At 63.1% G+C, this 13,853-nt stretch overlaps 1 protein-coding gene across 10 annotated transcripts in view; it reads left to right on the top strand.

Moving 5' to 3' along the window:
* Window positions 1-13,853, top strand: part of SYT7 (synaptotagmin 7) — a 58,113-nt gene that overhangs the window by 21,106 nt on the left and 23,154 nt on the right. For 4 of the 10 annotated variants that reach the window (XM_036029545.1, XM_036029543.1, XM_036029540.1 and 1 more), the window contains exons 2-5: window positions 3,126-3,229; window positions 7,497-7,576; window positions 11,061-11,192; window positions 12,113-12,337. In XM_036029545.1, coding sequence (XP_035885438.1) covers window positions 3,126-3,229; window positions 7,497-7,576; window positions 11,061-11,192; window positions 12,113-12,337 — 541 coding nt within the window. The remainder of the gene's footprint in view (window positions 1-3,125; window positions 3,230-7,496; window positions 7,577-11,060; window positions 11,193-12,112; window positions 12,338-13,853) is intronic. The other 6 variants (XM_036029548.1, XM_036029546.1, XM_036029541.1 and 3 more) reach the window with 3 other exon arrangements.

Raw genomic sequence — 13,853 nt, 5'->3', positions numbered from 1 at the left:
GAGTGACAGGCTCTGCCCTCAGGGTCTCTCCAGCTTATAGCAGAGGTTGAGGAGCAGCTTCTGAAAAGGATCCTGTTTGTCAAAGAGAGTAGGGAACTCCCGGGAGGCGACCCCTTAGAGAATTGCCCTGTGACTAAGAGAAGTGTGTGTATGTGCGTATGGGTGCGTGTGTGTGCGCGTGTGTGTGTGGAGAAACCCACCCAGAGTGCAGCCTCCTATCACCCCAGCACGGCTACCAGGTCACGAGCTCACTAGCACCCCCTCTGAGCCCGTCCCTCCCCCACTCACACACCTTCCCTGGCGCCCGTGCAGGGCGAACACAGCAAACCCTTCCGTCAGGCCCTGCGCTCCTCACCAGCCCGGTCTCCACGCCTCATTCCCCATAACCAGGTCCAGCTCCTCAGACAACCTGCCTGGCCCTCCTTACCGCCTCCTCACCTTTGCTCTCGCTGCTCCCTCTGCCCAGAATGCCATGCCTCCCTCACGCCCCCCCCCAGACCATACCCAATACCACCTCCCCCAGGAAGCATTCCCAGGCAGCTCCCTGGTCCAGCGACCACGTCTTCATCCGTGCTCCCAGAGCCCTCGGGTGTTTGCAGCCGAAACAACACCAGCACCAGTGGCCCCCATAACCAGCCCTGCCCAGTGAGTGCCGACGACAGTCCCACAGGTCATATGCCATTCATGTCTTTGCTTCAGGGAGGAGAGAATGGAGACGCGGTGGTTAGGACGCTGGTCCAAGGCCACACGGCTATGTAGCTTGTGGACTGTAACTGAAAAATAGATTCAAAAGAATTGTAAATGTTAAAAAAGTAATTTTTAAAAAAGAGGCAGAGGCTGTCCTCCCCGCTTGGGCCTTTTCTCTGGCATGGCGTCCGGCCGGCGTGAGGCCTGCTGCAGCGTGGTTGGTGGGGGTGACAATGTGGGCGTGCTACTCTGTCGTTTGAACTTGAACACTTCGCCTAAAACGTCATGTGATGTGCTTGAGTGTGATATTGTTAGGTTACAGAATCACATGCTTATGATTTTGTAATAACAGATTTTGTAAAAAAAAAAAAAAAAGGGAGGGGGGGCGCCATTTGTGCTGGACCCTGTACTTGGAGTCTGGGGCCCCAGGCTGGTGTCTTGCCGCTCACTGGTTCTGGGGCACCCGACACGCTGAGGAGTCATTAGCTGGATTCTTGCCTGTCTCCAGGGCTGCATGGTAGATTCTCAATAGATAGTGGTTGCAGGGAGCTCGACGCAAGAGTGGAATTTACTTTATTGCAAAGGGAGTTCAACCAAGAGAGGTGTGGGGTCGGCTGCTGTCCCAAACCCCACCCCACCCCCAGACCCTTCCAAGGGGCAGGGGCAGTTCCTGTGGACAGAGCTGGAAGAAGTGCTGGCCTCTTCCCAGAAGACACACTTGCCTGTCTTCCCACCACAGCCTTGAGCCTTGGGGCCCTGGTGGCACACCCTGCAGAATTCTGGCCATCAGTCTCCCCACTTGTCCCATCCCCCTGCACCGCCCCTGCCCCAAGCCTGGAGTTTGAAGATGGAGGCCTCCCCTTTGGCCTGAGAACTCTGACAAATTCGTTCCTCTGCTCTGGTAAGGGAAGGGCAAGACCAGTTCTTCAGTGTCTGCAGGTTGTCCGGGTCGGAGCTCCCAGGTGCAGGAGCCTCGTGGGGGCTGAGGCTGTAGGCTCAGGCCAAGAGGAGATGCCATTGGCCTGACAGGTAGATAGATGGGGGACAGGTAAGGATGGCCTCTTCCCACCGCTGGAAGGCTCAGGAACTTGGGAAGGCAGGGGGTGTCCAAGCAGGATTCTGGGGAGAGTGCATAGTGAACCAGGTGCCCAGGGCACTGGAGTGGTGATGGGAGGGAGCCCCAAAGGCCCTGGGAGCTGGGGGTGACCCTGGGCCCTTCTCCTGGGGCCCCGCAGCCACACAAGAGAGACTGGAGCCGGGAAGCTAAAACCACAGGAACCAGGACCAGACAGCTATTGTCAACTCTTAATTACCGTCATCACTGGCACCGAGCAGCCCACGCAGGCTCCTCTGTAAATAAACAGCATCTCCTTGACTCTAGGACGCGTCCCACTGCGCACATGTTTACGGAGAGCACGCGTGTCTGTGCCGTGCTCGCTAGGACTCCCCCACACGCTCGCTCCTGGTCAGGTTGCGCCTGCCTTATGCTTGGTTTGGGCTCATGTTTACAGCCACCTGTGAGAAGGTGGGGAGGAGGTTTACTTCGCATTGCAGGGGAGACAACCGGTTATGAGACGCGTCCAAAGCCACACAGCGAGCAGGAGGCAGGGTCTGCACAGAAACACGGACTTTTCCTCCCAGGGCAGATCCAGGAAGACTTCCGTGCCTGGAGCACGGGACCCCTGAGCTCTTGGAATGGGAGCTGCTCACAGGGCGGCCCCTGTGGGCATTCAGGAGATCACAGAAGGCACCCCGGGACTGGGGGTGGGGAGGGCCGGGTGTGCAGAGGCCAGCTGGGTGCACTTCCAGCCCAGGGAAAGCTGGGCTAAAGGGGGGGGGGGGGCTGATCAGAGGGTGCCCGAGATTTCCTCTGTGACTCTGTATGTGGCTGCTGAGTCTTGTCCAGACACTTAAGAGAGTCTGTGAGTGCCCATAGGACAGAGGTCCTCAGAGGAGTTGCAAGAGCTAATAATAACCCTTTGGGCAATTTCAGCTGGAGTTGTGGCCTCAGAGGGTGGGGTGGGGTGGGGTGGGGGGTGTGGAAAGAGTGGCCTGGTAGGAGCAGTGGCCCTTTCAGCGGGATTGGAAGGGCCTGCGAAGCCTGGCTGAGCTAGGGGCACGCTGGCTTCTCCGTCTGAGACGTCAGGTTGCGGGGGTGGAAGGGCTCCCGTGGGCTCACCCAGGGCCCATGCAGGGGGAGGGAGCAGGAGAGACGTCAACCTGCTCACATGCCCCATTCCCCCATTTTACGGATGAGCAAACTGAGGCACGGAGAGGGGAAGAGCCTTCCCAGGGTCAGCCGGTCAGGCAGAGCTCTGAGTAGAACTTGGGGCTCAGAGCTCCCAGGGTGGGGACCAGATGGAAGGGCCGGGCCCTGGGCAGAGAGAGGGTGGCCGACCCTGGCCAGTGAGGATCTGACCTGTGCATGTCCTCTCTAGGGGCGCCCACCCGCGATGTCCTGCTGGTTTCCGCCATCATCACCGTCAGCCTTAGCTTCACTGTCATCCTCTGCGGCCTCTGCCACTGGTGTCAGCGCAAACTGGTGAGGTTCCTGAGGGCCCTGCATCCCACTCCCCCGATTACAGGCTCGCGAGTGCTCTCCAGGGCGCCTGAGGATGACCCACCCGCCCGCCCACATGGTCAGGCACCCTGGCAGAAATTCACACCGCAGGTGCTCATTACGTTCGCCTGGGTGTTGGCCCCGTATGTCTGTGTGTACACCTAGAGCTACACACCTAGGGACATTCGTGGATAGACATGGGTCCCCGGAGCATTCTCACCAGCGCAACTCCACGCACACGTGCCCCACCTCCAGCCGCAGGAAGCAGGCACACACCCGCGCAGACTGAGAATCCAAACGCCCCTCTGCGCGCTGCCCGCCCCCAGGGCAGGGCGTGGCCAAGCCGGGTAACCTGGCCAATGAAGCGACTGTGCCCACCCCGCCCCGCCCCTAGCGCCTGAACATTCATCCTGATTCTCCCGGTTTGTACAAGCACAAACGGCTTCTTTTCATTTTTAACGAGGACTGAGGAATTAACGAGCAGGATTAGGCCCTCAATAAGTAATGAGACCGTCAGGAGGGACATTCATCACCGGGGGCACCGGGAGGGGGAGCTGGGCTGAGCCGCCCTCCTGCAGCCCGCAGCTCCCTCCCGGAGGGCGGCTGCCCCAAGAGACCCTGACGCATTCCCTGCCCTGCCGCCCCAGCCCAGAAGTGCGGTGGGGACTTGGGGGAGATGCGTGGGGACACCACCAAAGGTGGGCCGGGAGGCGTCCCACGTGTGGGAGCTTCCCGGGGTGAGATGTAGAAGGGTCTCTGGGAACCGCATTCACTCCCAGCCCAGCCGCAGAGGGGCCTTAAGGACAAGGGGGTGGGGCTGTGGCTGTGGACTCTGTGTGTGTGGTGGGGGGGGGGGGTGGTCGGGGTTTCATGCCCCACTCCTATGAAAGAGAAGGGGCAGATGCCCCCAGGGAGGACCCAGCATGCTTCCTTCAGGAAGGGCAAACTCAGAAACTGGCATTTGACTCTCTGTCCGGAGACAAAGCTTCAGGCGGCTCCTTCCTGTGGGGAGCGGCAGCCTTGGAGACGCCAGCCCTGCCCCGCAGAGGAAGGAGTGTGTGTGAGTGTTTGCAGGACCCGGCTGCTCCCTGCGTGCAGGTGGAGCCAGGCTGGCCGCCCTGCATTGTTCCTGGATCTCCTGTGGCTGCGTCTGTCTCAGAATTTCAGGGGAGGGGGAGGGGGGGGACTTGGCCACGTGCCTGTGGATGCAAGTGTCCTCGGAGGCTGTGGGAGTGGCTGAGCACACACTGCAGCCCTGTGTGTCTAGTTGGGCCCGTCAGGCTGTCTGTGTGCATTGCGGGGGGGGGCGGGGGGGGGGCGGGAAGGTGAAGGTGTGTGAACAGGTGCTGCTGGTGACCTTGAGTGGGGGGGATCTTTGTGCTGAGTGTGTCACCTCTGAGGGCACTGTTGCAGGAGTGTGTGTCTTGTTCCTCCTGCACGGGGATAGGTGGATGGTCTCATCAGATCCGTGAGTGAGCTGATGTGCCCGTCCGTCCACTGTCCCAGCCTCCCCTGGTAAGTGCTGCAGCATGTGTGCGAAGCGAGAGCCTCACCCCGCCCCCACTCACCTGGGGACAGGAGTGCAAAGATAACAGCTTTGGTGGCAGGTGGGCAGCTGAGAGACGTGGACCCGTCCCTGGCCTCAGCCCCTCCTCACAGCCCGAGGAACTTCCCCAGGGGCCCAGACCACAGTCTGTGCGTTTGGACTTGCTCCTTAGAGCTGCCCAGGCCCTCCACCCTGCTACCACCCCTCCCCTCCCCTGCCACCCCCCACCCCCGGCACTGCAGAAGCCAGGCAGCTTTTCGCCCAGACTGTCTCCACGCTCCGTGGAAGGGGCTTTCAAATGCCCCTGCGCAGTCGCTGGGCTCTCCTTGCCTGCCTGTCCCCTCAGCAGCAGTGACGTGATATACCCTGACAGCCCAGATCCCATTTCCAAACATTAATAACTTCCTTAATCTCCAGCTGGCTTTTTCCAGATCAGGCCCAGCGGGCTGGTGGCATAGGCTCCTCTGGGGCCACCTGACATCGGCTGGGCCCCGCCGGGGGGTCCTGTCCTTGCCCCATTAACTTCCCCCAGCCCCCTAAATCAAGTCCTGTTCCAGTTCCTGCCCCCCCATATCACCCCAGTTCCTGCTGTGGTGATAGTTGCAGCCTGAGGGGAAGGTTCTCTGACCCATGGGAGAAGGAGGAGCAGGCTGGGGCCGTGGGTGAACCGGGGGCCAGCCCTCCCCAGCCATGCTTGGCCTCGGGGCAGGACAGCTGATCAGCCTTAGAAGCGGATGATGCGTGGGGCAAGTTCCCTGCCAAGACTAGGAAGAAGGAGGAAAGAAGGTGAGGGTGGGGTTGGGGGCCCTCAGCAGGGGCCCCACACCGCCTGAAAGGCTAGAGAGTATTGGAGGTGGGGCTCCTGCCTGAGGGTCACCCCAAGAAGGGCCTTTGGCCACCATGGAGGGGCTCTGGGCTCTGATCATCCCAGTTGGAACGAAGAATTGTTTGGGATTTAAACTTCTGGGTAGCACTGGGAGGGGTCAGAGATGGAGCTGAGAAGGGGGTGCTTTTGTGGACCCAGGGGAGCCAGCAGTTCTGTGTTTTAACCCTTGACCCTCCCGCTCAGGGCTTGGACCTCAGGGTGGGTGGCACACCAGAGGGGTGCTCCCGTGCGATGGCTTTGAGAACTGCTGGGCACCAGCTTCCACACCGAGTACCAGAGGCCGCACAGTCCCCATCCTTGGGGGTGATGCCCCGCCAGGTGTGGGGGTGATGTCCCCCCAGGTGTGGGAGGCGGAGTCAGTGAGGAGTGAAAGGATACTACCTGTGATGAGAGGCTTGAAGCCCGAGGACCCTGGGGCTCATCCTGTGCACCACACCACTCCAGAGGGAGGGGGGGCGGGGCAGCCAGAGAGGGCCAGGGACTTGACCTGGGTGACACAGGGAGTGTGGGGCTCTGCTCAGACCAGGATCCTGGCGCCCCAGAGACCTAGGGGTGCTGAAGGTGGAATGAGGACTCCCCCCACCCGACTCCACACGCACCCCCTCCCGGGGAGCTCCACTGCCACTGCCCCGCACAGGTGGCCGGTGCCTGGGGAGGGGCTGCGGCTGGCGGCCGCCCAGGGAGCACGGCTGTGCGGCCTGCATTTTGCTCTGGGGAGGATGGAATAATTGACTGTTGTGGCTGTGGTGTCAGTGCCCACGACTGGGTGTGGGGAAGTGTGTGTGTGCCCGCACACATGTACGTGCCTGTGTCCCCGCTGGGCCCGGACTGGCCAGTGCCCAGCGGGAGAACGGTCAGCGGGGGCAACCCCAGTCCCTGCCCAAATCCCATTCCCCCGCCACCCACTCCAGCCCCGGGCCTGTGGCCCATGGGGCCACTGAGGATGCTTGGTGGCAGCCAGGAATGTTAATGGTGCCAGGCTCTGCATGAGCTAAATTTAGAAACCCAAACCAAGAAGGTGAATGGTGCTCACCTTCCGGGCAGCGGGCCCAGTCACTGCTGCAGCCGGGCCCCTTCTTCTTGCCAGGGCCCCAGCACGCCCACCCCATTCCGCCCTGCCCCTCCCACCGCCCCCCCAGCTCATGGTGGTATGAGGAACCTCGGGGGCTGTCCGCAGCCTCAGAGCCGGCGGTGGGCAGCCTGTCTCCCTACGGCTGCCTCCTCACAAGGGAGAGTGCTCAGGCCGTGCCCTACCTCCCAGCCCCGGGGCGTGAGGACCCCGGGGAGCCCCAGGCAGTGGGGGACACAGCCTGGGTAGGACGGAGCACAGGCCCTCTACCCGCCCCCGTGGCTCACGTCACTGGTGGCCACTGGTCGCTGCCAACCTTGCCCTGCAGGATGCCGCCCCCACCATCTGGGGGCAGTGACATGGCCGATGTGACGTGGCCAGTGTGACGTGGCCAGGCGCCTGAGAGCCATCTGTCTGTGGCAGAGGGAGATATGTTTCTGGGAGTCTAGCCAGGGCCCCAGGAGACAGAAGGACAGGAGAGGCCCCATTCCTGGGGTCCGGGATGGAGTGCAGGTCGGGGGGTGGGCAAGTCCTAGGGCCCGATGAAGCCCAGAAGCTGCCAACCAAAGAGCCTGCATCAGTGGAGCTGACACCCCTCAGTGGTGGCAGGGTCACACCGTGGCCCCTGACCTTGTTGCCAAGGTGGGGCCCCAGTCTGCTCCCCTTCCCTGGGGGGAGCCCTTTCTGTGGGGGGGGGCAGGGAGGGCGCGGCCCTGGTGCCGGGAGTGACGCGGTGCTCTCTCCACAGGGCACACGCTACAAGAGCTCCCTGGAGACGGTGGGCACGCCAGACTCAGGGCGCGGGCGCAGCGAGAAGAAGGCCATCAAGTAGGTGCCAGCCTCGGAGCCTGGGGTGGGGGTGCGCAGGCAGCCCAGGTGGGAGGAGCCCCTGCCCCTCCCCAGATCTGCTCTCTCCCGACCCCCACATGCCCTGCACCTCAGCGGGGGGCTCCAGGGCTCCACCTTCTCTGCTGGTGCCCCCCAGACCCTCACAGTGTCCCAGGGCCCACAACCCTGTCTTCTGGCTGCTCTCCCGACCCTGGTTGCTGGTTCCTCCATCCCACCCTCGCATCACACACACCATGCCCACCCCCTGCCCAGCTCCCCTGCTCTTTCCTCAGACCCTGTCAGGGTCCTCAGGGCGACCTCGAGGGGTGCAGCCCAGTGCTGGGCTGCTCCAGGGAAGCTGGTAAAGGGGGAAGCTCCCCCCTCCCTCGTCCCCCATCCCCACTGAAGGTCTCGCTGCCTCTGCGTCGCCTGGGTTTCCCCATGTTGCTCGAAGAGGCCTTTCAAGTGATCAGGTCTGCCTTCCACTGTGGACGACCTGGGCCAGCCCACAGCTGGGGGTCACTGGGAGACACCAGTGGAAGCCCTCTTACCCCACACTGGGAATGGGGGGGCTCTCTCTAGAGAGCTCTGTGCCCTCTGGCCAGTGGCCCCGGCCCCTTCCCCTGCCACGCCCAGGCCTTTGCTGGGTGGCTGTCAGGCCGAGGTAGGGCCAAGGGCCCCTCTATCGGAGCCTGCCAGCTGAGGGGCAGGCACCCCCAGCCTGTCCCGGCCCCCCTTCCACCCCCTTCCCATTGCCCGGTCCTCCCCGCCCTTCCCTTGTCCGTCTTTCTCCTTCTCTCTCTTCCTCTTCCCCTTCTTCCTCTCTCCTGCTCCTGAGGGAGCGCCTCTCTGCCCCTCCTCACCCCCTCCCCTCTTTTCATCTCTTGCTCTGACCCTGTTTGGGGCCTTCACAGAAGCCGCCAGTGTGTGTCTGGGGTGGGGGTGGGGCAGGTTAGTGGAGGGGCGGGCCAGGCCAAGGCTGGGGGCGGGGAGGCGGCTCTGGAGGAGGCTCTGGAGGCCGCCGCGGGAAGCCTTTGAAGCTGGGTTTGGTTGCAGGCCCTCCAGTCTTCAAAGCCAGAGCTGGCAGGTCTCCGGGGGCTGTCGCAGAGCCCGGGGCCGCAGGCTTTCTGAAGGCAGAGGCGCCCTGTGAGAGGAGCCGGGGCCAGCGCAGCACCTGTGCTGCCTCCAGGGCAGGCCCCTGCGTTTGCAGCCCTGGTCCAGGGTGGGGTGAGGGGTCGGGGGACGGGCGGGCCTGGCTCCGCCAGGGGAACATAACCTTCCTGGGCAGGGGAGTGTGTGTCAGGACCAGAAGTCCTAGAAAGGACCCACACGGGGAGATGGGACTCCCCACAAGGGGTTGGGTGGGCAGTGGGGCCGGAACCCGTGAGGGCTCTCTAAGACAAGGTAAGGGCAGCCGTGGGCTGTCCCCCGCCTCTCTGCAGCCCATGCCCGCCCCACCCTGCTGAGCTGGCAGACCCTCTGCCCCAGGAGGAGGAAGCCACTGTGTCTACATGTCCCCGGGGTTCCTAGGCCTTTGCCTCTTGCCGGGGCCCAAAGCCAGGGCAGTGGCAGGAAGCAGGCTTTACCCAGAGCACAGTCTCCCCAGGGCTTACGACCTCTGTGAAAGCGATTGGCTTGTCAAAAGTCCTGGGCGGATGCATTCTTCAGCAGTGCTTCCCAGACTGTGTTCCTCAGGGCCCTTGTGCCCTGGAAATGATGCCCGGGTATTCTGCAAGTCAAGGGGTTCACGGGCAACCGAGTTTGGGAAACATGGCCCACTATACTCACTGGCGCCTTAAAGGCCCTGAGAAGCCCCGCATGGGAGCGACCTGTGTGTCACAAACCTGCTCACAGGTCCTCGTTCCCAGCCCTGCAGCCGACAGCCCGAGGGACCTTGGAGCTCCTTGGAACACAGGATGGGAGGACAGCCTGGTGGTGGTGACCCCAGGGTGGGTCTTTCTCTCCAGGACCTAGGGTTGGATGGCCCTTGAGTTTGGACATTGGAAGGGGGCAAGGGGAGGGAGGCCTTCCAACTGCTCCATCTCTCTGTTGCCCTCGAGAGCTGGGACTAAGGGACATCTCTGGTGACAAGAGGGTCTTCTGTCCAGGGAACCTCCCCAGGGAGAGGCCTTTCGATGCTGAGCGTCTGTCCCTCCTCTCCCACTCCTGGTCCCCCCCCGCCTGTGAGTTGGCTCAGGGCTTTGGCTTTGAACCTGGTCACAGGGTCCCTGTGAGACATTTCCAAGGTGTCCTATGGGCAGAGACCCTGTCCACACCAGGGAGGTCCAAGGGGACCCGTGGTGGCAGCGAAGTGCCTCTCTGTCTTTCTGTACTTGCTCATCTGCTGAGATTGAGAACTGAGGTCATGGTCAAATTTGGCTTTGGCTCCTGGGGTTTCCAGGCCATGGCTTCTGGCAGCCGAGGCTTCTGCTGCCCGCCTCCCGTGGAAATCACCACCATCTCCGTGCTCTGCCGGCACGTCTGCTTCCACGGGACATACTGAGGAGCAATGGGGGGTGGGGAGACCGGGGCAGAGGCGCCCTTCCAGGCCAGGAGGCCCAGCCAGGGACGTGCCGAGGGTCCGAGGCTGGGTCTGCCCATTGTCCCTCGAAGAGGGGCGGGCTCCCTTCACACAGGCCCCAATGCAGAGGACCCGAAGGGCCCTTGTCACACCCTCAGCAAGGTCAGGGGCCTGGAGATGCTCCTCTTTTCTGGGGAGGGTGGGGGGTGACCCAACCATCATATTGGCAATGAGCAGAGGGTCTCGAACTCGGCTGAGGTCCCGCCCACCTCCTGTGGAGGCTGCGTCCCAGCCTTTGCCACGGGAGGGGGAGAACAGAGGAGACTAGGGGTCCTCCGACCAGTGGGAGGGAGACAAAGAAGGGGCTGCTCAGTGGAGGTGGGGGGAAAAGGGGAGAACCTGGGGGTCCAGAACTTCGGCCCCTGGCCCACCCTGGGACAGATGACGACTTAGCAGTTAACAGCCAGCCTCCCGGTGTGACAGGTGGGGAGACTGAGGCCATGGGAGGCGGGGCCCAGGAAGTTGGCAGCAGGATCCGATCTACGTTTCAGCTCGTTTTAGCCAGAAACCAGCAGCCTCTCCCCCCCCCCCATCCTCCACTGCATCCCACGGGGCCTGCTCCCCAGGCCCTCCCCCACCCCGCCTCTCTCACCATCTCTCTCTCTCCCACCAGCCTCCCAGGGTGCGAGACTCCAGTCACCCTCCTGCAGCTTGCCTCCTCTCCGCATGGGCTTCTCCCGCCCTCGAGTGTGCGTGTGTGTGTGTGTGGGCACGTGTGTGCGTGTGCCCGTGCCAGGGGCGCCGGCCGGGAGCCCGCCTGCCTCTCTTCCTCCCGCAGGAGCCGATCCTGGCCCATCCTGCCCTCTGCGTGCCCAGACCGGCCCCTCTGCCCCCCCCAGGACTGGCAGTTCTTGTTTCTCCTTGTATCTCCCTGTTTTCTCCCCTCTCTCTCTGCCCCTCCAGCGACCTAGACAGAGACTTTTGGAATAACAATGAGAGCACAGTGCAGCAGAAATGGAGCTCCTACCCTCCCAAGGAGTTTATTCTAAACATTTCACCCTACGCCCCTTATGGCGACCCACGACTGTCCCTCAAGTGAGTGACTTTACCTGGTTTGATCATACCGTACCGAGTATCGAGTTTTCCGCGCACGCCCTCCTCCCCTCCCCAGCCCCCCAGTTCTCCTCCTCCTGCTCCCCTCCCCCACTCCCCTCCCCCTGCACCCCATGGGCAGGCTGACCATGGAGACGAGCAACCCCTCCTGCGCCCTCCCTCGCCTGCCCGCCCGTCCCCCGTCCCCACCCCAGGGCCAGCCACGCAGGAGAGCCCCCTCGCAGCCACACCACCAGCCCCCCCCCCCCCCCCCCCCGCTGGTCCCCTCGGGGCCCCACCCCTCTGTGCAGTCAGGATGGGGTTGCCCGTTTTGGTCCCTCCCTCTCGGTGTGGCTCAGCTTCCCTCCCTGCTGCGTGCTGCTGCCCTGCTGCTTGGTGGTGGTGGTGGTCTCCGGTCGGTCGCGGAGGTGGTGGCGGTGATGGTGGTGGTGGTGATGAACTCTGACTAACTCGGCTTTCTCTCTTTCCCTGCCTGGGGGCCTCCTGGCCTGGACAGCCCGCTCTTCCTCCGTCGTTAACCCTTCGTTGTCCTGTGGGATAGAGTCGGAGGTGGCTGCCCACCCCCCACCCCCGCCGCCCCTTCCCCAGGCGGTGGGGAGGGGCCCCCCTCCGTTGTCGTGGTGCGTTGTTCTCCAGCCCCAGCCCGCCGGTGCCCCTCTCTCCTCTCTGCAGGCTCTGCGGTTAACCCATTTGCAGTGCTGATGTCTCTCTCTCTCTCTCTGTCTGTCTCTTGTCTGTCTGTCTCTCTCCTCCTCCTCTCTCGCTGTCTCTTTCTTCCTTTTATCTGTGATTGTTTTTTCTCCTCTTCCACCCCACCCCCACCCCCACGTGTGTCCTGCCCTCTCTCCCCCACCGCCACCCCCGGTGCTCCTCTGGCCCGGCTGCCTCGCGCACGCCTCCAGTGGCACCCTCCTGTCCGGCGCCAAAGTGGCCGCCGCAGCGGGGCTGGCGGTGGAGCGGGAAGGCCGGCTGGGGGAGAAGCCGGCACCGGGGCCACCACCTGGAGAGGACGCCTTGAGAAGCGGCGGCACCGCCCCCAGCGAGCCGGGCAGCGGTGGCAAGGCGGGGAGAGGCCGCTGGCGGACGGTGCAGAGCCACCTGGCCGCAGGGAAGCTCAACTTGTCCAAGTGAGTGATGGCCCCACGGCCGCCAGAGCCACGAGCTCAGGCCTGTCCCCGCCAGGGTGGACAGCGGGACCCCCGGCATGCCCGCTGCTGCCCCCAGAGGTGCCGTCCTCGGCCCCTGGCTCATTCCATCCCTTCATGAGACTCCCCCCCCATCGTCCTTGCCATCCAGCACAACCAACAACCATGCAGTGTCGCGTCTCAGCCTCTGGCGGCTACCCCATCAGTCTCTTCCTTTGCCCAGTGACCAGGTCATGCCATCTCCTGCCCCCCAGGCAGCTTCATTTCAGCCCCTGGGTCATCCCATCCTCTTCGATTGGCTGCCGCATCTCAGCCGTCAGTCACCCACCCCACCATGGGCAGCTGGCCGTTCAGCTCCTGGACCATCCCATCCTTGGGGAGCCGCCCCACTCTTCAGCCTGTTTTATGCCACTCATCTGCCACCGGGCCTTCCCTCTTACAGCCAGCAGGTGGCTCTAGACCCAGAGGTTGGGCCACGCCATTTCTGACCATCGGGCCACTCCATTGGCTTGTCTCAGTCTTGCTTCCACCATAACGCCATCCGTGCCACAGGCCCGCCGTCAGCAGCCGGGCCGGCCCCATTACTGGCTCATCCTCATCTCAGCCACCCCCGCTGGCTGTCCCCGCTCTTGGTCAGCAGGCTGTCAGGTGTTGGGGCTGTATGTTCCTGGAGGCTGGGTCACCGAGGCCCAGCCAGCTCCTTTTTTCTGACAAGGGAGTTCTGGATGTCAGGCTGAGGCACCACTTCCTTTTTAGTAGCTGTCTGAGCTCGTCAGGCACGGGCAGCCGCTCTCGTGGGCGATGGATGCGGGGCTGGCCCCTGCTCTCGGCAGATCGTGTGCTGCCCTCTGCCCCACCGTGGGGACGCCTTAGTCTCATCTCGGCTTTCAGAAGCTTCTGCGTCCCCCCGGGCTCGAAACCCTTTGAACCACAACCACGCTCACCTGTTGGGACACCGGTTCCAATCCCAGCTGTTAGAACTGCCTTGTTCCTGGCTGAGGGGCCAGCTTCTCACTGAGAAGGCCAGCAGCCCTGACCCCTTCTTAGCTGCTGGGCTGTCCTGTTTGCTCAGTTCTGGGCCCTCCCCGTTCTCTTCCCGAGGCCTGTGATTTCTACCATGGGGACCTCTGAGGCCCACCGTGCTGCAGTCTCCTTTGCTGTTTTGGCCTTGGGGGAAGACAGGCCGATTTTTTTTGCCCCTGACATCGTCCTCAGGAGAGGCCGGAGGGAAGGGCCACGCTCCCCCGGAAAGGCAGGCCCAGCGCTCGCCTGCGCCAGGCTGCTCCGACCACAGACTCCAGGCCGGCTGACGCCTGCGTGCCATCCCCTGGCTCCAGGCCTAGGGAGACCAATTTTAGTTCCCTGTGACGGAGAGGTTGTAAACCGGACTAATTTTGGATATGATAGGAAACCAAAATGAGGTCAGCAGGGAGGAGGAGGCCACCTAGGTGCCGTCCTCCCGCTGCCTCTGCCCTCCCCAGAGAGCCGTGGGCCTATC

Source organism: Phyllostomus discolor, chromosome 6, assembly GCF_004126475.2.
Source record: "Phyllostomus discolor isolate MPI-MPIP mPhyDis1 chromosome 6, mPhyDis1.pri.v3, whole genome shotgun sequence".
Classification (NCBI taxonomy): domain Eukaryota; kingdom Metazoa; phylum Chordata; class Mammalia; order Chiroptera; family Phyllostomidae; genus Phyllostomus; species Phyllostomus discolor.
The sequence above is the reverse complement of the archived record's forward strand: the minus strand, read 5'-3'. Positions and strand labels throughout refer to the sequence as shown.